Source organism: Haliotis cracherodii, unplaced genomic scaffold (genome assembly GCF_022045235.1).
Source record: "Haliotis cracherodii isolate W230 unplaced genomic scaffold, xgHalCrac1.p SCAF_3, whole genome shotgun sequence".
In the NCBI taxonomy this organism is placed as follows: domain Eukaryota; kingdom Metazoa; phylum Mollusca; class Gastropoda; order Lepetellida; family Haliotidae; genus Haliotis; species Haliotis cracherodii.
Genome location: NW_027266286.1, coordinates 5,434,266 through 5,462,138, shown reverse-complemented (window position 1 = coordinate 5,462,138; position 27,873 = coordinate 5,434,266). Strand labels below are relative to the sequence as shown.

At 39.2% G+C, this 27,873-nt stretch overlaps 1 protein-coding gene across 2 annotated transcripts; it reads right to left on the bottom strand.

The window, feature by feature from the left end:
- Nucleotides 1–973: 973 nt before the first annotated feature.
- On the bottom strand, nucleotides 974–26,682 carry LOC139476053 (SIN3-HDAC complex-associated factor-like). 2 transcript variants are annotated; one of them, XM_071259290.1, is made up of 5 exons: nucleotides 26,396–26,682; nucleotides 25,008–25,262; nucleotides 5,585–5,744; nucleotides 2,822–2,996; nucleotides 974–2,373 (listed from the first exon to the last, which is right to left on the bottom strand). In XM_071259290.1, exons 2-5 carry the CDS (start codon nucleotides 25,233–25,235, stop codon nucleotides 2,049–2,051), a joined length of 888 nt encoding a protein of 295 aa, XP_071115391.1. In that variant the 5' UTR covers nucleotides 25,236–25,262; nucleotides 26,396–26,682; the 3' UTR covers nucleotides 974–2,048. The 2 variants fall into 2 exon arrangements, with proteins under 2 accessions (XP_071115391.1, XP_071115390.1); XM_071259289.1 differs by lacking the exon at nucleotides 26,396–26,682 and adding an exon at nucleotides 25,647–25,802.
- Between the last annotated feature and the right edge of the window lie 1,191 nt (nucleotides 26,683–27,873).

Genomic DNA, 27,873 nt, shown 5'->3' with positions numbered 1-27,873 from the left:
GAAATTTTAAATAAAGGTTGTTTGTTAAGGCTGAATGTCATATAAACAAACCTTGACTCTTGATCAACTGAAATAGACAAACGTAATAGATGACCTCCTCTGTCAAAACAGCATCAAGAAAAATCCCATCCTAATAATGCACAGACAATAATCCTCTAGAACATTGACAATTTATTAAAATGTGTTAAAATACTTCTGTTGTCATGATAACTGTTGTCACAAATAATGAAAATCATTATGATAATATAACATTTATTTAAGATCAAATGTTTTGTGCTGCATCAAAATATTTTCAGTAATACAGCGATTAAAGCAAATATTGTTGATAAATCTAAGAATGGGATCTTCCTTGGGTTGGCAGAGAACCAAATAACTATATACATACAAACATGTAAACAATAGACAGACTACTCGTGTGTGGTAGTGTGCTGAAGAAAGAAATTGAATGCTCTTCAGATAATTAGTACTTCTTTCGGAAAGATGTAAAGAATAACAAATAGTTCCAATCACCAGATTGACCTAATTTTAGGGTCAATCATAAAGATATTATTTATATTTTCAAATAAAGGGCAATTAACTAAAACATTTAGAGGTAATTTTACATGCATTTTCAGATGAAATGTCACATAACATGCTGGTTTAATTTGCACTTTCCTGAAGAAACATTTCATTTTCCTGAAAACCATTTCAACAGTTTTCTTTTTAGGCCTAAGAAATCCTGATGGTCCACACTGTCACCGAACCACCAAATGAAACTATAACAAACTCAGAACACACATTTGTAACATAACAATATGTATACTATTTTACAATTAGGAATAGGGCATTTAAATCTTGCTTGTGCTTATGATGGAGATAGCTTTAAGTTATGTCGTGGTGAATATTGGTCCTTCAAGATAGAGAGTTTGTTGGGAGTGAAGGGAAATCCTTCCTTGGAAGTTTGTACACCACCATTGCTTCAACAGCACGTTGTTGACGAAGAATGCACTCAGATGAAGCTGATATGTAGTCTTTGCAATATTATGACAATGTCAGGGAATACAGTTCCGGAATAAATTAAACTGGCCTCATCGTTAACACTGCCCTAGCTAAGATGAAATGATGGTTCGTTATAAATATTTCGATGATATTTGGACAACTGCTTCTTATATTTGGTTTGACCGAGAACGCCTTGTGAGCAGTAATCTCATACCCTTGGGGTCGAGATCATGTAAATGAATATTGTAAAAAAAAAAATTAAAAAAAAAGGGCTTTGGGCTGTACATCATCAGCACCCCAGTCAGAGGGGACAAAAGAAAGTGCCACACTGATGCACAGGAATATATGTTGAAAGCACCAAACTGTTTCGTCAACTGAATAGCTAGCATCAGCAGCGAATACACAGAGTCAACATCCAGTTTTGATCCATGAGTCGTTGCACGGAAAAGGCTCCGACAAAATAATAATTATAATGCCACTACTGGCTGGTTGTGAACTGTAAATGAAGACTGTTACAAAATTGCAAAGTTTGATATAGGGTTGGTAGTTGACAAGAGTGGATCGTTGATGAATGGAACAATGTACACAACCCTTCAATGGCAGCAAGTTTGGGGAAGGCAGGCTTTGGATCCACCAAGTTTTCGGTGTACGGTACACGAGGATGGAATAGACCATTAGGCATCATCCCCCTCAGCGCCAGTAGGAATATTTCCGCAGCTGTGAACTTTGTACGTATCCACTAGGGTCATCAGCTTCACTGGCTAACTGACAGAGGAGAGTAACAGTTCACAACCCTTATTCTTCCAACTGAAACTTCTCGTGGCAAACCTACAGAGGTACTGTTTAGTTCTACGTTGCAACAAGGCAGTTGAGCAAACACAAGTCATCATAATCCATTCAGAAACTTGCACACGCGTACTATCCAAGACTCTCACACTGTAAGCAGACAATGGTTTGATTTTTTTTTGTTTTTTTTTACAAAAGAAAATGGCAAATGGCAGATTCTTTGTGCAGAAGTGGAAGGATTTCCTGAGATGTTTTCCTCACGTTGAATCAGATCACTGTTGGCTTCAACATTCCATTGCCAATGCTCTGTGTGTAAAGCCAGCCTCCAGTTTCGAAGCAGCACAAGTGAGTCTCTCTAGAGAGAAGTTGGGTGTCATGGAGGATGCAGAACAGTCTTGGTCTGCTGTCACACGAGCATCCAGGAAGTCATTGTCGCCGTAGCTCTGGCTACTTGCGTTGCTCTCAGTCTCAACTGATTGGCTGCGATGTATTTCTGTCTTCGTGGTCACTTTGTTTCCTCGACAGGAGAAACAGGGCCTCAACAATTTGGGGTCCAGTAAAACTTCTCCATTTAATCCCTTGAAGATGATTCCACAACACACTTGAGTTCTACAACACAAAAAAATGTCATATACAACCTAAACAAAACAGACATTCTAAGTATTGAAACAGTTTGAAACATATTGTATCTATCTATGCTGTAAACGCCAAGCAAAGGTGTTACATATTGTGGCTATCTATGCTGGGAACGCCAAGCAAGGGCCTCACATATTGTAGCTATCTATGCTGGGAATTACACAAAGGTAATGAGCTAATACTTCAACCACTTAACTACCCCTCATCACTCCATTAATGTTATGTGACAAAATATAATTTAGAAATTCAAAAGTTTAATCCATAACTGAAACTCAAAAGGAATTTAGTTACGTACTACTGTCCATTTATTCAAACAAATATCAACTCATTGAACAACAAATTTTATGAGGTACAAGGGGTACAAGGGGTACAAGGGGTACAAGGATAAAAAATAAACCATTCTAAATGGCCGCCTTCTCACTTTTTCCAGTAACTGAGATCTAGGAAGGAGCTGACTCGAGGACGAGCAAGACTGGGAGATCTCTTCCTGTGTTTGGAGCTGCTGCTATCCCTTGAATCCTCATTGTCGGACTCGTCACTGAGACTCAGGGAACGCTTTCGAGGAAATGAGACGTTTTGACTCAATGTCTCATCACCTGCTGACACAAAGAAAAAGTGGTCAAAACAAAGTTCATAATTTCCTGACATTTGATTGAAATGTTTTTTCACAAAGAGCATGAACTGAACCTACAATTGTACAAGCTGTTCTATATCGTCTTTTGTTACATAAATAATTAGTATATGTTCATTATAATTTCATGAGAATTCCTGATGACTTTGTTTTATAATACGTATTTCGTTTAGTAATCATTACAGGAAGTGTAGAAAGGTCGTACGGACAATAAGGATTAATGCCCCAGACTCTAAGGATTAGGACCTAAGGATTAGGACCTGGGTATTTCACTTTGCATTGTCACTGAACGTAAACCTTCTTACAATCAAGAATCAGATTTCTTGAGCTATTTTAGTCACACTTGACACAAATAACACATCTGGCCACAAATAATACAAGCAGAAAGTAAATAATAGATCTATCCCGAGACACCTATGTGATAAATCTAGTCAGATCTGGGCCAGTGGAAGGGTATAAAACTCTTGTTCATCTACATTCATGAGTATCCACAGGACCTCTGAATAGCAGGACAAACACTCTCCCAAAATCAAGAGAGCAGGTATAGACTATAATCCACACAGCCTCATACACTTCGCCACTTATCTGGGCACACATTCCACTGGAGCCTACACATGTTGTTTCTATTATCACTCACAAATTGACCTGACCCATGTTCATTTTTAGTAAACTCAGCCAGAATTCAAAACTGAAACTGCCTAGTTGGCGTCAACCAGCTGGAGAAAGCCTCAATATTTCAGTTTAAAACTGCCTTCTGTGTTTTCAAACATGTGACAACAATGGGCTTTGTAATACATGCACAATGAAACCCTATTATTCCAGACTGTTCACAGTGAAATGTCCGGATTAATGAGAATCATGGGTGTACGGTAGTGAATGGCTCCATTACATCGACCTTCCCACTTACAGAAATCAATCACATTAGGCGTTTGACTGTAACTATATTTCCTTTATTTATTTTCATGGACATCTTACGTTGAGGATATAGAGGGATTATGACAGACAACAGGTTAAAAAAAAGTCTCAATGTCAAAATTAAGCATGAATGCTGCTATTCCCTGAAGCATAGCTGTGTTCAAACCAACATTTTTACGATCATCAGCGGTAACACTAACGAACAGACAACGGCAGATGAGTTTCCGATTTCCCAACAGCTGTCCCTCAACCACCCTCATTCAGCACAGAGAACAGTAACCGTGGGTAGCACTCTGCCCCCACCGAGTCCCAGTCACCACTGAAATATGCAGAAAGGGTGTGGTCTGGTTTCTATGGAGCTAGTGCAGCAAGCAGCTCTACCGACCCCCGTCCTGCATATTTAGCCCAGAGAGGCTTCATCCACAACCCTGTTGATAGCTGCGTGAGGTTACTGGGTTATTGTTATGATATGGTGGGAGTGGATGACGAGGCATGTTATAACCTGCTGCTCCATGCTGCATTGATGGGTTGGTTCCCCCTCCTAACATGTTCATGCACATGTTGCTTGCAATGTCATGATGCCTCAGGCTGTATCAGGGAGTGGGTGTTCTGTCTTATCTGCATGTGTGGTAATATGTATGCGATAGCATTTTAATATTAATATTGCAAACTGTCCCGACATCTGTTTGGCTTTTAACTTCCCTTGTTGCCTAGCAACCCATAGAAAACTGTCAGCTGATAAACAACTTGTGATAACCGTTATGTAAAAAAATCAACATAATTTCAGATTTTATATAGAGATGATAAAATGAATACATTTATCTTTAGCTTAGCACAGAGAAACAAAAAGCATGCATTTAAGTAGCAGTGCTTGGTCTTTATACAAGTAAACATTCACTGAATGTACTCAACGGCAATAAAAATCCACTAACTTTGAACAAGCACAGGCCTGCAGGGAGATGACAAACCCTTACACACCATCGTCACTGTCTTATTGCATTTCAAGGGGTCCCAGGGTCTCTGGTGTAAATTCCAACATAAGCCTTATATTCAACAGTAGGTTACACAGAGAAGTGTTATTTTGTGGAAGGTGTGTGTGGGGCTGTGGGAATAATCTGAGAACACCAGCTCCTTGAAACATGAGGCTTTCTTAACACATTCCCAAGGGGAGGATGGCTCTCTGCTTGTTTGAACTTTCATGACCATCTATGTCTTCTGGTTGGGGGTTACGCTAATGGAAAATTACTTTAGCACATGCTGTGATGGAATTATCACCCAGACGTATCATGTGACACCATCAGTTTGGCCCAATCGACAGGACCACATTCCCTCATAAAACGCTGCACTCACTTGTTATTACTAGAAAAAAACGTTTCGGAGAAAAAATCCATGTGATGCATAAGAAGAGATTTTAATCATATCTTTCCTTTTCCATGAAACCCAACCTAATTTTATTAACAAAATACAAAATATATTTAATATAGATCAGTGAGCGAGTGTTCATGACACAGGGAAACAAAGATTTGAACAATTGTGGTTGTACATTACAAGCACACATCTTCACCCACTAGGCTACCCAACCACCCTTAAATAATCCAGATCAAATAGGGGCCAGACTTCCTTAACCCAAATCTTCACCTGAGAATTCATCTGAGAGTTGGCTGGGACTAGGAATGCTGTAAGTTTTTCTTTTCTCTTTGTTTTTCTTGATCTTCTTGTGTTTCTTGAACTTGAGTGGACTCTTATTCTTGATCTTGAGGGCTGACTTAGTGCCAGGACCTGCTCGAGCATCCACTACCTGTAAACACACAACAAATATTGCTAGGTAACCTCAAAGGTACATGCAAGTTTGTCAAGCGAACTTGTTTACTTTCACTGCAGACAAATGTTCTGTGTGCACTAACCCGCATCATGTGTGTGTACGTCTTGGAGGATGTGAGAACTGCCTAGGTGTCATGTTATACATATTTCTCACTCACAAAAAAATGTAACCACATCACTCTTGCAAAGATTCAGTTATCATTCATAGAATTTGTACTACATAACAATTTCCTGAAAACATATATTACTTTTATTACAACATCAGTATCAATCACATAGTTGGCAGGAAACAAGGGAAAAAGTTCCGTTTCTAGACAAGACACAAACAGTTTGTTGGCAATTGTGACGCTACCACTGGACTGGGTCCAACGCAAGTTGTGAATGAGTGAAGGTTGTAAACACTACCTCTTCTGTGATGGGGTTTGTCTTGGATAACTTGGGTCCCGTTAAAAACGATCCAGAAAAATCACTGAATGGAAACTCCACAATCTGACATTGTGCCAGGAGTAGTTTTCTAATTAGACCTGTGATGACTGGCATGGATATACACATATGTTGAACAAAGAGTTTGTAGTGCGCGCACGGCTCTGTTTTGATGGAGGAAGGGGTGGAGGAAGTTGTAAGGGATGGAGGGGCAGGGGGGAGGAGTGGACACCAACAATGTTGAGTGAGTGAGTGAGTGAGTGAGTGAGTGAGTGAATGAGTGAGTGAGTGAGTGAATGAGTGAGTGAATGAGTGAGTGTGGCATAAGTAATAATCAAGCCATATCACATATTCAACCTCATGAATGGGCTTCACATATTGTACCCTGGCACCAACCTGAAACTACACCCATGAAGCAGATACCACGTGGTACTGTTCATATCTAGCAAGTCCAAAGCTCATTTCAAACAAGTAGGTATGTAAAAACTAGTTTTGGGGATTGAACAACAAACCTGTCTAGACTGTAACTACTAGTGGCCCTGTCTATGCCTACTAGGGGTCGAGAAGAAAGGAACACTAAAACAGTGCCAGACACAATTGGGACAAGGTAAAGGCAGACGAAACGGAAAAGACGAAATAGCAAAGAAATGAATAAAGGAGAATCCAATAAAACCCTGGAATCATGAATCTGACGTAAGCATGTTTGAATCATAGAATACTTTGAAAGAGGGACGACTACAAGGACCCCTTGACCTGCCATGATTGACCTCTATCAGTGGTTTGAAGAGCAACAAAGGTGGCCAGGTGTCTCCGGTGTTACTGTGGGCAGGGGGTAAACAGTTGTGGGGAGGGGCCTGACAGGAAACAGATTCACCCCCATGCAATGCAAGCGATCCTATATTACAGTACCGTTACATGCCTGCTGGCCAGCCGTGGGGCAGGCCGGTAAGACCGACATACTAACACACTGACCCACTGTGTCTGGCCCACTGCCACTATGTACAGTCAAAGATTTGCAGATTTATCACGCTTACAAAACTCATTGTTCATGTCAAGCGGCAGCCACTCAAGTTACGTTTTAACCAGCTCCCTGTGAGTCAATGTTTATAAAGAATGCAGCAGTTGAAGAAACAGTAACATGAGCAAGTGCAGTGCACATGTAAGGCTGAGCGTGCATGCGAGGTGGCTGCCGCTGGTGGTGCTGCTGCAACACGTGGTGCTGCAACTGACGGCTTGCTGCTGCATCTGCGCAGACATTTACCCACTGTCAAAACAGGTGCCCTGTTTGCAGTCAGCATCCCAACCAACTCCTCTCCTTTGCTCAGACACAAACGGCTGAATATTTTGCATGTGTATTGAAGAGGTGAAGGTCACGCTCTCCCGAGAGTCGGCTCCCAGTTATTCACTCCTATGAATCCTGCTATTAATGTTACACCTCACCTCTCAACTTCATACATTATGCTAATGATAATTTATTCCACATTGTAATTTTGAGCCTGGCAATTTCAATCCGGAATGCCTTGACAATCAGTCACATGGCATCCTTGAACAGCCCAATGTGGCCTTAAAAATTTAGCCAGAAAATATCTCATTTTCTGCCTGTTTGTAGATACTCTAATGCCTGACAAAGAAACCATCTCACCACACATGAAATGCAAAACTAATAATTACTAAATATATATTCCTTTGAAATTGACAGGTAATGATAGGCTTGGATGATCTATTGATGAATTATGCTCTTCCTTGTACAAGAAAATTAGACAGCAATGTGCTTTTTATCACAGCGCAAGTTACATCTGACAAAATTACAGTTTTCAGTCTGCATGCTTCCACAGAATCAATTACCAGCTAGTATTGATCTGTCCTGCCTCAGAATAGTTTGACCACAGTAGTGGCTGGGCTATTAATAGACTGTCGGACACTAAAACTGGCGGTAACACTAGCTCACAGATACCTATGCAGCTACACCGAGATCGTTTCAGCATAACAGCAAATTTCTTCACAAAATGCATTAGTATGGTTGGAGCATGCATCGATGTTTGCAGACATGGCCCCTAATCCGCTGACAGCCCTCTGTGCGAGGCAGACGAGTTGAGCTGCATAGGAAATTATAATGCAGCATTGGAGGGCATTCACCCTCTGATCTGATGGCTCTCTTCTCCCACTGTCGGCAGACGCAACCTAATTTGGGGCCTCGCATATTCAGAATGGTGGCTTGGCAGACTCGAGGGCTGGCTTTGAACAAGCATGAAATCTGTAGTGTCAAGTATTGGCCGGCTGATATTCTGTTTCTTACTGTACAGAAACACTTGGTTTAACCTAGTCCACCGACTGACATTGAATTAAACACTTGCATCACTGCATGTAAATATTGCCGCAGCAAAAACTCCACTGCTTGAGAGGGATACAAGAAAACATTGATTTTTGGAAACTTTTTCCATTGTTTTTTCAGCTTTAGACAGCCTAACCATTCTACCATCTCTAAGTGAACAATGTGAAACCTGGCAAGAAGTAAAATGATCTTGAAGGTGTTGACAGTCGCAATTCGTTTGTTCCACTATCAACCCGAACATATTCAAATCTGTGTATTATGCTGACAAAGCAGACGAATGGGATATATACATTTTGAAACACCTACATTTAAGTTGTAACAGGCTTGAGATGTGATCTATTTAAACCAGCACAAATGTTAATGTTGTATTCAAACCTCTTTATATCTGATTTAAACGACAATCCATATTGGCCAGATCAAAGAAACATCAACAGCAGATGCTTCAACAACAACCATAAAAGACCCAGTGCCCCAAACCAGTCAGGGAATTCACCATCGGTTTGTTTGTACAGCAGTCCCCCATCGGATCATTTAACATGGCTATCCTTAAGCCCTGCCACTAGTCATAATTTGACCGAATTGCTTCCTGCCAATACAGCATCCATCAGGTCAATCCAACAAAGCAAGCAACCTGCATCTTTTGACCGAATTCCACCATGCATATATTAGCCTGAATCAAACACCTCAGAGCAGAGGTGTTAGTCTGGTGGACTGGGCCGAACGGACATAAGGCAACTGCCTATGCTGCAGGTCGTTGGCCCTGATGGCGATGTTGCTACAGAAATAGATTAGCTGAAGAGTAAGTCGAAATAGGTGGTGATAGTCATGTACGCCATCTGCTAAGCGACACCTGGCAGAAGGAAAAGTTGGAGTAGACATGCTCCACTCATAATGAGGATTCTTTACCCAAAATAGATCTTACCAGGTCAGAGGAGTTTTTTCAGTATGCAAGAAATATTTGTTACTGTATTCAAAGGAATGTACAACTGTGATGAGTTTCCCAGTTCCAGAAGATGCAGCTGAACTGGACTGAACTTGATACTATTTTTACCGCTTGTCAACATCTTTAGAGAAATGTCTTAACTGAAGGAATTCAGTTTTCAACTAGAGTAGAACAGAAAACTTGAAATACCATTGACAACAATCTGTTTACGAAACATGTTTTAAATTCCTTCACATTGTTTTTCATTGGGTATGAACATTACAGAAAGGTTATCTTGGGTGCTGCTGAGTTCAATCACAATGTAGTCTCAAACAGCAGATGTCAATATTATTGAGCTGAACGGCTGTGTGTGGCAACTGACCATCCTATCAAGGGATGCTACTTTCCTGTCAACATGCCACATTCAATTCATAGCCAATTAGTCATCTTTGCCAATTACCTGCCAAGCATGTAGCTTCGGCCGGGGGGGGGGGGGGGGGGGGGGGGGGGGGGGCACGGCATGCTGTGTTGTGTGGACATCCAGAAAATTCCTACCTAAATTGAACTGGTAATGAAATGACAAAAGTGGAAAATTCTTTCCATCAGTTGATAAATGTGACTGGTGCTATTTATTTTCAAAACAAACGAGACAGGAAGGGAATGCCCCCATAACCAGAACCTGTTGGATATCAGTGATGAGACTTTGGTAGATTGTCTGCCCCACAAACTTTGCCCCCCAGCTTTCAATGGCCACAGTAACACCTTGTTGTCATGTTAGCATATTTTACGTTTGTCATTCCGGGCATCTTTACCACCTTTGTCAGACCTAGTTCACCTGCGGATAGGACAAAGCAGAGGTGTCCCAGTCTTCATAACAGGAAGCATAAAGCTGCGATTCTGACATCCATCATCATTCACCTTTCTATTCTATCATTGTGTGATGTGATGATTGCTGATACCGTATTTGACGTAGTAAGCGCCCAGGGCGCTTTCAAAATTACAATTACGGTGCTGTTATTAGAATATAATTTTGGTGGGAGAAAAAACAAAGTAGAAAGATTGTAAATTTCGTGGTTTATGCTGACAGCCTGAAATGATACAAAAGAAAAGTCTGTGTATATTATAAATGACAGATATATTTTCCAGAATTGAATTGCCCATAATTCAGGGTGCATAATTCATATAACACACAAGTTTGTATTATACAAACGAATAGATAAGTGTACATTGATCAATCGGAAGGGGTGCTAACTAGGATTGTTCACTAGCCAATATATTAGCAAATATCGCCATAGGTGCTTATTACGCCAAATACAATAATACAAGTTTAACAGAGTAGGTGAAACTATTTGGCCTTTTGTCCTCCTTAAAGCAATATCAAGCCTGGAAACACACGGAAAAGAGTTTTTACATACCGTATTCACCGTATTTAGCACCTCACACACCTTGAAAGTTAACAATAGGGGGCATTTATTAGAACCATACACATTGGGTTAAATCATTGCCCAAGATCGAGGAGTAGGGAACAAACCCAGTATAAACTTTGATGAAAACTAAAACCTTTTGGATAATAGTTTCATTGGGGTGATAAAACCCTTCAACACTGTTATTTGTTGTGAAAACAATTGGTTAAACAAACAAGAAAATATTGACTGTCATGTAAATTTTCGGTCTTAGTCGGGGTCGCTTATAAAAGATTACTTACTGATTTGTAATAAATATTCAGATGTAAGGCACTTGTTTAAATCTAAATTACTTTGATAAATGATTATTTAACAAAACGCCACAGAGAAATATTTAGTCTACTTTTTTAAACTAATGAACCAGGTAACATAAAAATAATCTGCTTTCATGTACACAACCTCATATAAATCTTAAATACTTATTGATAATCCTAGGTCATAACATAAAACATTGTATTGTTATCCTGACAAATTATGTATCTGTTCAAATAGTTTATAGAATATTGTCTATGTCACTACATGAAACATTTGTGCAATAAGATCTTGTATCTATGCCTTGCAGTTGGTCAGGGGGTGCCTTTTGGAGCTTGGAGGTTAATACGTTGGATAAGGTATGGGTAATTGAACCTGGATCAGGGCTTATGCTGTCCGGCACCAGGTGTGCCTGACCCAGACCTAATAACATGCTGATGTGATGCAGCTGGAATACTGCTTGTCTGCCGTGATAAACTCTCACGTGTACATGCATACAAAATGTATATATTCTGTGTCTACAGATACACCTGGTTTGGGACCATGAATGAGTTTAATTCTGATGGTAGTCTGCAACATAGCCTTGCTCCAACTGAAGCAGTACTGAAAGATACGTCCATGGAAGTGTAGTAATTCTATCCTCCTAATAGGCAGGTGTACATAGGTCAACAGTAAGGACTCCAGTTTCTTATAGGAACAACTTGTTCATATTATTTACATAATCTTGAAATTATGATTTAAACTAATATTTATTGCCTTAGAGACTTGTGCAAGTCTGTCTGCAATACTACAGCTGTGTCACAGTGGTCTCTCACCTGGACATGAACAAGTATCTAAGGCCATGATTATTAGTTAAATACTTATTTCTAGATTATATAAGAACAACTTGTCCCCATAAAAGACTGGCATCATTCGACTGTTCGCATATATCTAAACTTGCCAATTATAAGGATAGCATTACAAACAACCATGGATTTATCTTCGAGTAAATGCACCTCAGTGGCACATCAGGGTACGATGATGACACACGAACAGCCAGTCTGAGTTGAAGCGATTTCTCTTATTTGAATTGAGCAGCCATTTTGTGATATTCTGCACTGGGATCCCTTGGGGTGATTAATAGAACTGGGTACTTTGAATATGCTTTTAGAATATCTGAATTATAAAATGATGACTACATGGCCATGTGAAATGTGGCCTAACTCTGTACAACCCAATACAGGAGTGAGCGAGTGAGTTTGGGGTAACCCTGAAGAGACCACATACTTTCTATCACTGACAAGGATTCTTAACCTCCATCATAAATTTCTAACACTTCCTAGGACTGCATCAATTTCAGACTTCACAGGGAGGATGTTCTTATACGATATCTCTACTGGTCTAGCTGACTTTGCATGTCAGGGACTATCATGAACATCCTCCAACTGTGCCACACATAATTCAGAAAAACATCGTATGAAATATTGACAATAGTGCTCCCACCCTGCTGGCTTGGCCAAGATGAGGGATGTCCTTGCTAGAGATTTTAATAATCTCATGCAGGTGCAAATTAAGCTTGAAATACTTGTCAATAATACTGATATTAATATTGAATATGATGGCCACCCCATATCATGTCTAATGACAAATGGTCAATCTGTTCACACACCATCAACCCAGCAAAATGGCAGGCCTAGGGTGAACCTGTGTTGTTTCACGTACACCAGCACTGGTCACTGGCGAACTAGAACTAGTAGCGTGGGTTCACTTGGGAGAGTGACCACTGGCTGACACCTAGGAAAGGTCGGTCAGTTGCTCAGGACAGAGGGGGAGAGGGAGGGGAAGGGGTCATCTATCAGTTGGTCAAACAAGGGGACAACACAGGAAATGAAAGAGAAAGAAATCTTTCCTTTTGTTCTCCAGGGAACCTCCATCTCACCCTCATTTGTATTCATTAGCCTGATTATGTTGTAGATCATGCCAAATTACTATTTTTTTCCAATCGTTGAATGAAGTAGACATGCAATCTGAAATATTTATTATAGATTATCCCAGGTCATAACATAATATTTTGTATTGGTATTTAGTGTTGTAATCCTGACTTATCATGTATCTGTAATATAGTTGATAGACTGTTGTCACTGTTTCTACATCTAACTTTGGCACAATAAAGCTTGTATCTTTTTGTACCTTTCATGTACCATTGGGGTGTTCTCATAATGTGTATAAAAGACATAAGCATAGCATTAAGGGAAGTTGCTAAGCTAAAAATATTTCTGTAAAGCCAATCCAAAAGAAAGAATATCATTGATAGCAAAGAATGATCAAGTGTTCGTTTACAAATTTACACAATAAATTTTTTTGGGAAAGTTCATTTAAGTTAAATTCTGTTAAACATCTTAATTACCTATGTTTATGTTTCATCCCAGCTAATACTCAACTTAACTCAATTTTCAAACCAGATGGATTTAACCAAGGCAAGAAACCAAAGAAAGAGGATTATTCAATTTTGCAGGTTGAAAAGCCATTTGAGGATTCCTTCAGGTGACAGGCTTGCCTGCCAATCAAGGCCAGTCAAGACAACTGAGGAAGGTCAGGAGTTCACATGCTCGCTTCTTCATCAACCTTAGCTAGCAGCCATCTTGAAGTTTCCTGGCCCTTGCTTTTTGACCCTATTTAGGTCATGTTTCCCCCTCAATTGGACACATGGTCAGCCTTGTTTGATTAACACAGCTTTTTCTTGGTCAGTGTTTTCAATACCCACTGACCAGTGGCCAGACTAAACAAAAGGGGAAATTTCAGCCACATGGAGGGTTGAGTAGGCCTGTATTCCTGGTCCAGATACCAGGCTAGAAGTATTGATTTTCAACTCTTTCAAACCTAGGCAGACTATTCAGACATAATTCTAGAATATTGATGAATTCAATTTCCTCCATGTTGATCACCCAGTGGCTTGGTTTCAAGGCCATCAGGATTTGTTTTTAAAACAACTCAACTGTGGATCCAGGATTTTCAAAAAAATATTTTTTTTAAAAAAGGAGGGGAGGGTTGGGGAGGTTCCATTTTTGCCAGTGCTAACTTCAGGGTGTTTCCCATCCAAAAGCCTACCCCCTAAATCACAATCACTATATGTAAACCAGTATTAAAAATTTTACTTTAGAAACCAAATCAAATTGTTATCATGGTAGGAAATGAAATGTGCATATAAATGTCACCCTCATCAAGTTGAAGATCATTTAATGGAGACCAAGTTGACTTACGGATTTCAACTTCATTGTCCCCTTATGCAATGTTTCAGTTTTTGTTTGATAAATGTACGAGCTTCTATACCGAAACACTGAAGTTGACATCAATACACTCGTTGATACTACAGGTCCTAAAATGACACTGAATGTCATTTAATATCACAGTTTTCTTACAATTTTAATGAAGAAAATGCACAACCATATATCCATAGCTACACAATTTCCTTGTCCTGGCAAGAACATGGCCTGAAATTGCCTTAGGTGTAATAACTGTAGACGAGACAAAAGCAGCTTGTAGTATTCTAATAATAATATTGCCTCGAAAACATCCACAAATTGGCAATGCAACGTCAAATTACGATGGCTACATGCATCTTGGCTCGATAGCAGGGTTTTCTTGAAGCTAAGCCCATAGCACAGTGACACACATCCAAGCAGGAAGCCTCCTCCTTACATTGATTTTTATACCCATTAGAGAATAAAGAATTCACTGTGAGGGTCTCGTGCTCATACTGGAAGACAACAGCCAGAAGGTTCTCTATTACAAAGTGTCATAGACATCTGTTTCATGTGGGTCATTGCTCTCAATGCCATTATTAATGTTTTGCTGTTTGTCACATGGAAATATGGATTTTCACTTCTTGTGCATCAAAATGCATGCATGTGCAGAGCCTTACAAAACCATCAACCTTGCTTGAGTAGGACTATTGAGACATTTCTCATAAAAAGGCAAATTTCAGCAATTAATGGTTTGGAAAGTGTCAGCTAACAGATCAAGTCGAGATTGCTTTAACAGAGAATGAGACTAACATCTAGTCTCTGAAATGAACATATTTAACAGAAAAAAACAGTTGTTAAATTATAGTTATAAAATATAATAAAAAGGAGCACAGAGACTTTCCTCATTTTCAGGTACTGCAGTAATCTAGACTTGCCAAACATTATAGACTTGCATGGGCTGTATTGGATATATTTGTTTTTGTTTCAGGGTCTGTATGACAGACTAACAGAGCAGGTAAAATGGCCTTTTGTTCTTCAGTTACTTCTTCAATTCACTGGCCAGAAGCCATACATGAAATGAGAATGGTAAGATGTGTGGTTTGCTCTACCTGAAGCATGCATGAATATGAATCGTGACAATATCATTATGCTGCTTTCAGATCAATACAACAGGGTTTGAAAACCGTAAAGCTATGGGGAAAACTGGGATCACTCAAGACTTGCAGGGAATCTTCTTAATTGAAAATTATCGACAATGCTGCAAAACACAGGCAGTGCACAAAAGCAACCGCCTTCACCAACCAGTCTTAGTCCTGTTCAGCCACCATGAATGTTAAGTGCATGAGACTCACTGCCCTATCAGCATCCCACATAATATTTTGAATAAATCGATGCCAGATCCATTGACGGCAATCTACCAGTCAGTGAGGCACTGAATAAACACATCGATCGACTTGGTACTCAATAAACTCAACAGGCAGACAGTACTAGAGGCAGTAGTACTTATGCACTACAGAGTGGACAGGCGTGCAGTGATGCGCCGGTCACAGTCCCTCGCTGTAGTGCATATGCATGCAATATGCAACTGTTGGCAAATGCTACCACGATGAATGAATTTAGATGAATAGGATTCAGACTGATAGCTATCTCTTTGTTCCCCAACACTTAAATTTACAATCGGCATTCAGTCTTCAAACTGAAGACAGTATTTTCTTCCAGGTTTGTGGTGTAGTATTTTAATCCAAGGACCTCTTTAATATTTTGTTATTATTATTGTTGCAATAGTACGACCCATGACCATCAACCTTATTTTTAAATATGACTACACTTCCTTTTAAGAGCTTGTTCAGAATTTTTGAAAATTGCAATTTCCACATACCAATATCAGTCTGTCATAAGCAATTTCTGTACAAGTTTGTATAGGTTTCATCTCCTGTAAATATGACACAAAGCTGTACCCAAGTGGTGCTGCAATAGGCAAAGTCATGTCTACAATAAATGCTGACTGACAAGCCAGTATCATGAGATTTCTGTACCAGCCTGTACCAGATGGGTACACATGCAGATGCAAAGTACAAAGATTAACACAACAACAAAACACCAGTGGGAACAATAGACAATTAAGACACAATGACTCGTGTTGTGTTACATCACAATACTAATGAAGACCTATTCAGTTACTGAAACGTGAACTAAAGACACTGAAGCCTAAAGCAATCAGCCAAGCACTGCTAATTAGTCAAGGGATGCCACATTACTTCAAGGGTGGGAGTGGTAAAGGGGGGTTGGTTTATTATGCAATGTAGATCCCTAAAGCTAAACCCTGACCCTGCCATCTGCCAGCCATGTGGCCACTGGCTCTCCCTAAACCTTTATTATGTTAAGGGGACAGGGAGAGAATTGAGGCCTGGCCTGGCCATAATCGCTTGCTGCATATGTCAGTTTTATGAGGCATAATCAGACATCCTCCCCCATGTATCACCAGCTGCCAAATTTGATGCCAATTTACTCCAATTACAGGTCACTTCCTTGTATGGATGTGGACATGAGATATAGGTGTTATCACACCAAGTATGTAACTGTCTCAAGTTTTAGGCTTGTTTGGGCTCTCCTTAAAGACATCCTTAGTGACATGATAAAGATGGTTATTAAGATTACAGACAAATTAGTAAATTTATTTAACTAAACAAAACCCTCTTTTATAATAAAGTTTCGCTAATGTTGATGAAACATTCCCACCACTGCCATCCAGGGTTAGACAGGCCACTGTCCTGATATTTGGTGTCAAATTGAAGGACAACTTGTTTTCTCCTTGTCTGAATTGAGCAGTGGACTAGCTCAACTTAAATCGTTAACGTGCTCATCCAGAACCAGTAATATACTATTAAATCTATAAAAAACAGTTTTAGAAATCAAGGGGGTCCTTGTGTTTGCTCCTATGGCATTTGAATGTAGAAACTTACAGGACCCCTTGACTTAATTTTTGGAAACTGACTCATAGCATACATGAGACCCATGAAGATCCGGGGTAGAATAGGTCTTCAGCAACCCATGCTTGCCTAAAAAGGCGACTATGCTTGTCGTAAGAGGCGACTAACGAGATCGGGTGGTCAGGCTCGTTGACTTGGTTGATGCATGTCATCAATCCCAATTGCGTGGATCTATGCTCATGATATCAATCACTGGATTGTCTGGTCCAGACTCGATTATTTACAGACTGCTGTCATATAGCTGGAATATTGCTGAGTGCGGCATTAAACAACAAACCAAGCAACATTTTTTAGAGATTGAACCAATACCAATAGGTGCAAGAAATTTATTTAAAGAAATTCAGCTACACTGATATACATGCACTCAGGTCACAAGTGATACCATACCGCTATCTTCCTGGTATAGTAAACTACCTTGACATTTCAACATGGATCATGTTTAATCATCAACTTTCCTCTGGATACATATTTAGTGTGTTCGTTCATAGTGACAGTGTCATGTCTTCATTTCAAAGATGTGGACAGCTGAATTATTTGGGAAGTTGTGCCATGCAGACCATGCTGGCTGCTGGTATTAGCACGCCTGTATGGTTGATAAGGATCAGAGGTGGTGTAGGTGGTGGGGCGGTGGGGGGGGGTCACAGATGGTCATCAAGATAGATGACAGTCAGCAGCCATCTTGAATATGTAACTACCCCCAAGCCAAACACCAACCAACAATATAACAATCTCATCCATCACTGGCTATTTCCCACATCAAGCTGTGAAATTAATTAATTTGAACATTACCAGGCATTGAATGAGAGCACAGGGATTGAACTTCGACTAAATGGAATAGCTTTAAAATAAGAAAATACATACTGAATTTTGTTTGTTATTTAACGCCATGCTCAGCAATATTCCAGCTATATGACGGCGGTCGGTAAATAATCGAGTCTGGACCAGGTAATCCAGTAATCAACATCATGAGCATCGATCCAAGCAATTGGGATATGATGACACGCATCAACCAAGTCAGCGAACCTGACCGCTGGAGCCTCTTACGACAAGCAAAGTCGCCTTTTTCCGGCAAGTATGGGTTGCTGGAGACCGAACTTCAATTCTGGCATCAGGTTGGTTGTAGGAATTCCTTCCTAATTAGTAACACAGAAATGGTCTAGTGTTAAGTTCCACTCGCAAGCCTGCATATGAGTTTCAGTTGGCCATTGGTCACTAACAATTTGTGACAAATGAACCTCTGTACTAACTGCCCTGATCATTACTAGACACATTCCCACATGATAGTTTCCATTATTGAATGGCATAAATCCATTAGTGTTATCAACCATAACTGCAGCTACATTACCATAAGCATGTACAAAGGTTCTGGCGTAACGACCCATCTACTACTTAGCTAGGACTGACCATTGTGGGTCAGTGGCTGCCCATCTGGAAACTATCACAGCCACCATTACAAGTATTCCTTCAGACAAGCTGTACAAATAGCCATTAGGAGTGTCCACATCACTTGTGTGACCATGCTTGCTACCTTCAAGAATTCATGCCAATACAAGCATGAGCCTACCAGGTTATCAAATTACATGGCACTTTTACCTGAAGATATGATGATGTTCTTCTATCTATATTGTTTTAGTTATCATAACAGACCTATTTCATTCCATTACTTGCAAAGGATGACTTTCATGCTAAAACAAATCCATTTTCCATTTCTACTTTGTGATGGTATAACAGTGAAACATAATTCTAGAGCACTCCAACTTACATGTTACCGTTTCATTTTCACCCAGACAGATCCCATTTACTTCTGGAATTCAGAAATAAATGTTCTCTCAAGCACACAAACTAACGGCAAAATTGCTGACTGCACAGAAAAAGACACTTTTACCAATTCAATCAGTCTGCCTGCACACAAATAGTGGCCATTAGTCACGAATCCCTCTGATAAGTCAGAAAGTCATCGGATTTCATAGCAATGATGATATAATCATCGTAAAAAACAAAATCACTGATCAACACTGCCTAATTTTCATGACATTTTTTGGCAAGCTCAACTAGTAACTCTTTTTATTTGCTCCTGACTTGCTATCTCTGCTCTGGGAATTTAATCACACTGCACCGCAGACTAAAACTGGGACTATCTGTAATTGCAGGCAGCAAAAGACCAATCTCTATTTCCTGCTGCCCGGTCTCAGAAGATTCTAAAGCCAAACTAATCTTAGCCCCATCCTGCCCCTCTGTAATCATCCTCAGCATCATCTGTCTAACTCCCCCTCTTTCCACCACCCCAGGTCCCCCTTCCCATTATCCCAGCTACAGACTTCTCACATTCCATAATACACTGCTCTAACCTTTCAAGGCAGACATGACCTCTGACCTTCTGGGGCCATCTTCACTAACAGTGACCCCATCTATGGTGTTTCGAGGCCATGCGACTGATTGGCACATCCCAGTGCAAAGCAGGATATGGTCAAACCCCTGATTAGCGGCTATTGTTCATTATAAAGTAAAATTAGACATCCACCCATAGACTTTGGCCACAATAAAGTGGACAGTCCAGAATGGCAGTTGGGTATCATCCATCAAACCTGCCTGACAGTGTTATGATACAAGGCGATACTCGAAACTTGCACATGCGATACAGTGATTTGGTCTGAAAGCTGCAATTGTGCTTCCCTATCTCCTGGTGGTTGGAGCCAATTGGTTATGCAGATGCCCACTGAGATTTTGACTGATTGAAACATCAACTGACCAGAGACAGATTAGGTTAGGCTGCCTGAATGTCTCGAAGCGATAACACTGGAATGGCCGACAGGTCTAGGAGAGTTTATCCTTCGTTCATGCCTACGTTACAAGGAAGTGTCATTAGAAAATTAGATGATGATCATGGGTTCCATATCTGGAGGAATCATTGAAATACAGATTTCCACCAAATTTCAATGTTTTCCACCCACTAACAGTTTTAGCCCACTAGTCCTCATAATGATAACACATGGCAAAACCCTTAAAAAGGACAAATTTCTACTCGTCTTAGGATACCTTAACTACTGAGCAGTTTGGCAAGGACTATAGAACTAGTGCCAATTTCTAACACTGACAAGATCCAAAAACTTTTAGAGACACTGTTCAAAACAGATAATATACATGACAAAAGTACCTACACAGTCTTCAGGAACATCTTCAAAGGGAATTGCTAAAAAACACTTCTTTGCTTTGATGACATTAACTCTAACAAGCTTGATCATTAACACTTACTTAATTGTCGAAAGATAAAACCAATATTTATATGAAAATGAAATGTACACAGACTGAATGGCGAGTTGTAAATCCCAATTACCTAGCTACAAGTATTTGACAAGTGGTCTTGACTCCAAGTCATCAATTTCAGTGTCAACACCCCGAGATTTCAGACAGGCTGACAGCCCACCAGCATGTTACGTATGGATGTAATCAACATGGTAGACACACAATGTCAACTGACAGGTCAAATACAGATTCCACCAATCAATGACGATCATTAGTAAAAAGACATTCATATCTGTCAAAATTATGCATAGATAATGTTCATCTGTCACCAAGCCCAGCCAATGACATGAACACCAAATCAAGTACTGACATATTCCACAATAATCAAGCTTTTCTTTTTCATTCACAGAGGGCATGACCTCTGCATTCACCGAGTGCCTTTCTCATTTGCTCGATAAATACCCACAGTATGACTAGGGCTGGAAAAGCAAACGGCTCCATACACCGCCATTTTCAAACAGACTTCGCCGTATCGCTAGTGTGCATGTTGAAAAGCAGGTTGTTGCCTAAATTAAATCCTAAGTGACAGTTAGTGCCATGCAATCTTTAAGCCCAGAAAAACTAAATGTTGTGGTTCCGTATTCATGGCACAGAAAATGAGGGTTGGTAGGAAGGCAGAAGTGTCTTTTTTCAGTCAAGGATATGTTCGCTTGAAATAACTTTCAATCCAGTTTAGAAGTTGCTGGAGAGCCAGTTGGCACCATCAGCTATGATCAGTGTAGATAGGGATGTCTTGTTACGTTATATTTAAACATCGATAAATCTTAATCAGTTTTCCTTATTTGTTTCTTACAAGCAACAAACCAGCTCTTCCTATCTCATACAATCTTCAGTAATTATTCAAAGAATCACAACCATTGACATGAAAATATTGGTACAATTTTCAATAAAGAAATCAATCTCAACTCACTCTTATTTCATTCTAGGGGCTCTAAATCACATACTGGTACATTTATTAATCATGCACAAGAGATCAATGTTTTTATCAGTATAAACTTGATAAAACCTATTTTGTATCAAGTTATCAATCTCAGCTGAAAGATAGTGACTAATGTGAACAATCCTTGTCGAGACAACAAAAATCCTAACAGATGGCTTCTGTGTGAACAAACTGGCAAAAAGAGCAGTCTCTGACCTGATGATCAATAATTAAGAAGCCATTATCGGTTTAAAATACCATTGCAGTAGCAGTGTCAATGACCGATGCAGTCATAATCCATTCAAAGAATTTCCACATTGTCTTTCTGTAAATTCTTGTACACAAACCTGACCAAGAAATAATTAATATTTGAACAACTCACTCGGCCAGTGAAGCCATAGAGGCAATTATTTTCACTCATACAAACTACTGAAAATATTTTCCTGTCAGGTAAAGTCCTATCTTAAAATAAACATTATAAAGCTTCAATCTTATCAATACAATTGTAATACATATACAAATATTGAATGATTACCAAGCCGTGGAATTTTCCAAGAAGAGGTTTTTCGCTGAATGTTATTGTTATTGGCAATACCATGTTGCTACTTCGCTGACAATGACGTATTCAGTTGTTCGTAATATCAAATTTGACTGTCATAACGTCCAGCTGTTGTGACCTACATTGAATGACAAGTGCTGTTTACCGAGTATCACTCCTACACAACCAATGAAAACCCTTTGACTACGTCTCACAGTTACTTCCGTTATACAAGCTGCATACTCTAGGGTGTCGAAATTGACGCCCTCAGCTTCAAAACATGTTTACCATCTCATTAAGATATACATAAACTTGAGAAACAAAGAACACAAAATTATAACTTAACCCTCATGATCCTTGAAAACACTTAACACAAAAACAGTTCCTTCAACAAAGCATCACATTTATAACTTATAAATTGGGTGTCAAAAATGATTTAGTGTTGGTGGGAGTAACCAATTCACAGTGACTCAAAGTCTCGCTCCAAAATTGTTGATTGTTTGTATAAAAGTGCAATAAATGTTGAGCTGGCCGTCACAAAACCTGACGTTTTATGGAGCAGGAGCAGTTGCTATATGCATGTATATGTATGGCATTTCTGCCATGTGAGAGAGGGCTATCTACTGATGAGGGTGGTGTTGGGTTACACCTCCTGTGAAGGCTGTGTAGACATTGAGGAGTGTGCCGGGTTGGAATTCCACTAAGCTACACGTGGTATACTGCGTATCTACATGTACATCTAATGTAATAGCCCCAGGCTAGCTAAACATATAACATGGATTCATGCGTGGTGTGCATCAACATTTGTCATATCTGATACACTGTGGCTGTTATGCTGGCAGACATCTTAGCTTATCAAACATAATCTGTTCCAACATTTCAAAATACCATTCAGGGAATGAAACAAACTGAATAAGACTGCTACCATTAATTATGGGATAATGACCCTTAATTACATCAAATGACACTTTAATGACATATATATACATATATATATCAGGTCTCATTTGACAGGATTGTGATTAGTGATTAGTTCTGTAACAATAATCTTTTGTTTATCACATTCGATGCACATGTTTAGAAAAATACGCCTCTCAGATGTTTACTTGTTGACCGCAAAATTCCGAACAAAAAATTCCAGTCATGTTATAACACGTGGGTGTCACATAAGTACATGTCAAAATACTTGCCGAGTGCATCATAACATACATTTCTATAGATGCTGTTTTCCTAATGATAAGCCACAGCCAACAGACCCTTTCCCCGGCCCATCCCAGGTCACAGTGGAAGGTTCAGTAGTGGTTTCCACATGACCGACTCTAGCCTACACTCCACCAACCAACATGGCTTAGAAGTATGTAGGTTACATAGTTCGTAGTATTTACTGCATTAGCTACTTGAAGCATTATCTCTTGATACTTCGCCTGACTTGCCTCTGACACCAGGTCAAAGTGTCACCTCACAGCATCAAGTAGAAAGATGTGAAATTCCATGAGATATAACGAACGTTGTTACAATTTCTGCAACTGTGTTGATATTTGAATTTTCAAATTTAGTTCTTGCAAATTCAGAATATGCAACGGAATTGTTGCTAGGAAGGCTATGAAAATAATGACATTTTCTTCACAACAGATTGGTGATGAAACATGCACATGATTTGATGCAACGGTTTACCGTTCTATTTTTAGCAGGAATTTCATAAATTTTAGCTGATAGACCAGCAAGTAAAGTGGCACCAAAAAGGGAAATATGTCATGTATTGCCAAAGAGATGAAATGAAAAAACAGTCAGGACTCCACAACAACCACTGCTGGCAAAATAAGACATGACATTAATGAATTTACAGTAAATACATAGAAATTATTTTAACTTTAATGAAACCTGCTTCTGAATTATTGTTTGAAGCAATGTATTTAACTTCAGTAAAAGTATTTTGCCTTCAATCATTGACATTCCTTAGCAGATGGGGGAAAAATAAGATTTACATTTCGGCCAAAAACTAAAAAAAAAGGAAGAAAAAGTTTAAGAAATGTTTGAGGAGGCCAAACCAATCGCAAAATTCCCTGGCTACAAACAGCAAACAATGATAATGTCATGACCCTTGGAAACGGAGAAAGCAATAAATCCCAGATCTTAGACAATTCTATTGTCATAACTCAGGTAAACAAGAAATCATTTACGATACCATTACATGAAATACGACACTAGAACATAAGTCTAATGGCCTAATGAGGGAAGTATAGTTCAACAACCTGACAACTATGACTCGCGAAATATAAATGCAGTTATGTCATAAATTAATACAGCAGCAAATGTAACTATAAATTTGATGAACTTGACAACCGAACTGGCTTTGTTCCACATCAACAAAGGTAGTGTCATCTGGGTGAATCTACCCATGACAAACAATGACTCATTTTATCCCTCAGTAGGATTGCCAAGGGGTCACACAGCATTAAGTCAACCATTACTGTTACGTAAGCTTGTTAGTTGTCAAAACATAGACAAGTGACAACTAATTACTGACCTGATTTACTTACCTTGGTAAAACAACCAACCAATTTGAAATCTAAACATGTCAAATACCCTGCTTTGTTTACACTACTGCTGAATAGCAAGTGCAATGGTACTTGTTATGGTATGTGATTTTTCATAAACATTCTTACAAGTGTAACATTTTAAAACAATGCATGAATAGCGTCCACTGAAAGGTCAAATGTCCTTCATGGTACTGACCACAACAGATGAAATATCAATATTATTGTGAATAATATACATGTAGATCTACTGATATCAATATCATTGTATCAACATATTGTCATAGTGGCACGTCTGAGGTGGAAATAAATATTTGTCAAATGTGAATAAACTTACGTGATTCCAATGACGATTGGTGCCCTCAGGTAACTTTTTCCATCTTTTCACTAACAATACACAAGCATTGCAGATTTCGCCACTTCTCTCTTCACGAATTCGGAAGCATTTCTCAAACTCTGCTTCATACTTGTTACTGTCAGTGAATCGGGAGCTAGATGATTTTGCTCTACAAATGCAACATCCATTGATGCTGCGGTAGATTTTTGGCTTGTGGAAACTAAACATGATGCTTGCCTATGGTAATTTCCACACCTGAAATTTACAATGCACAGCCTTAGACACAGCCTCATCCAACTAAGATACTACAACGAAGTGGTGAAATGACACTTGTAGTTCATTATGATTCACAAAATGAATCAAACGCCCACAGATTTGGGTTACTCACACCACCGGCTCACGCGTCGAGCAGCACTATCATAATGAAATTCACATTCCCAGGCATTCTACTTCACATAACACATTTCGTCTGTCCATGTGCAGATATTGACAGTATCGTCACTGACAAGTCATCTCTTAGTACAATTAGTATCTGAGACTTCGAGTTCAACGCCCTAAGTAAGTTCACCTGGTACGCTCGCGATAAAATCATGAGCCCAAAGTGTGCTCGACAAACAACACCCGTTCTAACACACTTACCGTAACAATGTATGATAATTCGATGGTCAGTAATTTGTCTATTTCAAATTGACATTTGTCAATAACACAGACTAACTACATCCAAACTGAAGAGTTACGCAAAACCCAACTGCTGCGCTGGTAAGGATGAACTTAAACTGACCTAGCTTAGGAGATTCCGGCTAAATTTATACACCATCTCATTTTCATGATTTATGCAGCCGTCACTGGGTCACAGCAAATGCATCCGCCGAGAAAGGTCTCGGTTGTTTAGAAGCCGACATCCTACAATCTGGACCACAAAATATATCAACAAAATATGTTACTGATAGAATAAATGATTGTTCTTTCACTCTGACTCTCATGAGGGTGATGTCATGTTGATGAAAGGGTACATTTTACCGCCGAAAAGACGAACAAAGGACCGTCTTTGTGACGCGCAGCTCAAATCGTGTACATGCTTGTGCCACGAGGCTTCTCACCCACGTTCAAAAGTTATGACAGTCACCCATTTTCATTGACACTTGTTTGAAAGTTCTTTTTCACACTATTTTCAATCATAAATTCTAATATCATCCATTATTTTCGCGTTCCACACCCACTTTCAGTAACGGGAAAAACTTTTTGAAGTGAGCTAACGATCAAACAAGGTCAACATACGCAGTTCAAAAATTTGCTGTAACTTCACCTACCAAAGATACAGATCGTTTCAATAAATGAAAATATGTTGTAAACTGACAAATATATCCCGAATGAATGTTGTCACTTACCGATTTGACGACTGAACTGGGATCACAGATTTTTTCTCTGTCTTATTTCAAGTTGCCACGACCCTCGCTTCTCAGCTGTTCAATGAATGCGCATGTGCGGGGCTTTTGTAATGCAAATTACGACTTCCCACACTCACACCCTGACAGACATGAAAAATATGAAAATACACGATGTCACTTGATCAGACTTCTACCACACACTTTTCTTACCAAATGAATGTTATTCCAAACGTTGTTAGACAATATAAATATGCCGTTTTTGATATAAACGTGACCTCTTTCGCCGCGTGTTGATAGGCTCTGCGCCTTATATGGTCATGTTCACTTTTCCTTACAACTGATATGAGCAGCCGAACAATCAGTAAATGGCCGAAATCCTCCTACGAAATAGACACACCGACAGCGATTACGATATATCTGATTAAATTACAAAGATGACAACTTCCAATACACATTTATAAAATATATTTACATGTACATCAAAGCTGTTCATGGGCAACCAACATCTAATTATCGTGTAAATTGCTCATTTTGACAATAAATTTAGGGAGGCGTGGCTACATGTCATGTAAAGGGAAACAACTCGTATCGTTTTATCAGTTTCGGCTTGCGCACATTTAGAGAATACACTACTTTAATATCCATGTTCGATCCACTTTGACGCAAATATATACTTCTTTATACTGATAGTTTTAGGTATTGTAGCTTAAAATCCAACTCCAATGTAATTTTAGAAACATAAATGCACCACTGGATGAAAATAGTTCAGGTAAGTATCGCCTAAATTACTCGTCAGAATATATCTGATTATTACAAAATCTGCTTTGAATTGCGACAGTGATATAGTTTAACGTATATTGAAAATCAACTAATTTACCATATATTTGTAAGCAATATACTTTCAGATAGACGTATTTGTGTGGGCAATTGAAACTGTTGCTTGCTTACTCGATGTTTATGAGCTGTCGTTAACAATGTTATCGAATAAGATAATCTGAATTTCTTTCGTAAGTTAATAATTCATTTTCTGCATATATACACTACACATGATTTGTTTTATTATTTTATTTAAATCAAAGAAAAGGCATAATCAAGTGACATTAGAGCGAATGCTTCTTTAGAGCAGAAAGAGTTGTTTCCCTTGAAAATAAACACAACACATGCCGATTTCGAACCCGTGAACATTTGCATACAAACGAATATTTTGGGTTTTTCCAAATAAGGAAAGAGAAACGTTGACTTAATTCTAACCATACACACACGGTTCTTACAAACTAAACGACAAACAGTATTTTTAAATAATAATGTGTTCATATTCCAGTCACACACACACACACACCCCTACCCCCCAAACCCACACACACACCTTTTCTCTCAACCACTCCCACACAACCCCTCCTCCACCCATTCAACATTAACACGTTGAACTATGTTCCAACTTGTTAAGTAAGGTTGAGGATGACAGACATTACATGGGT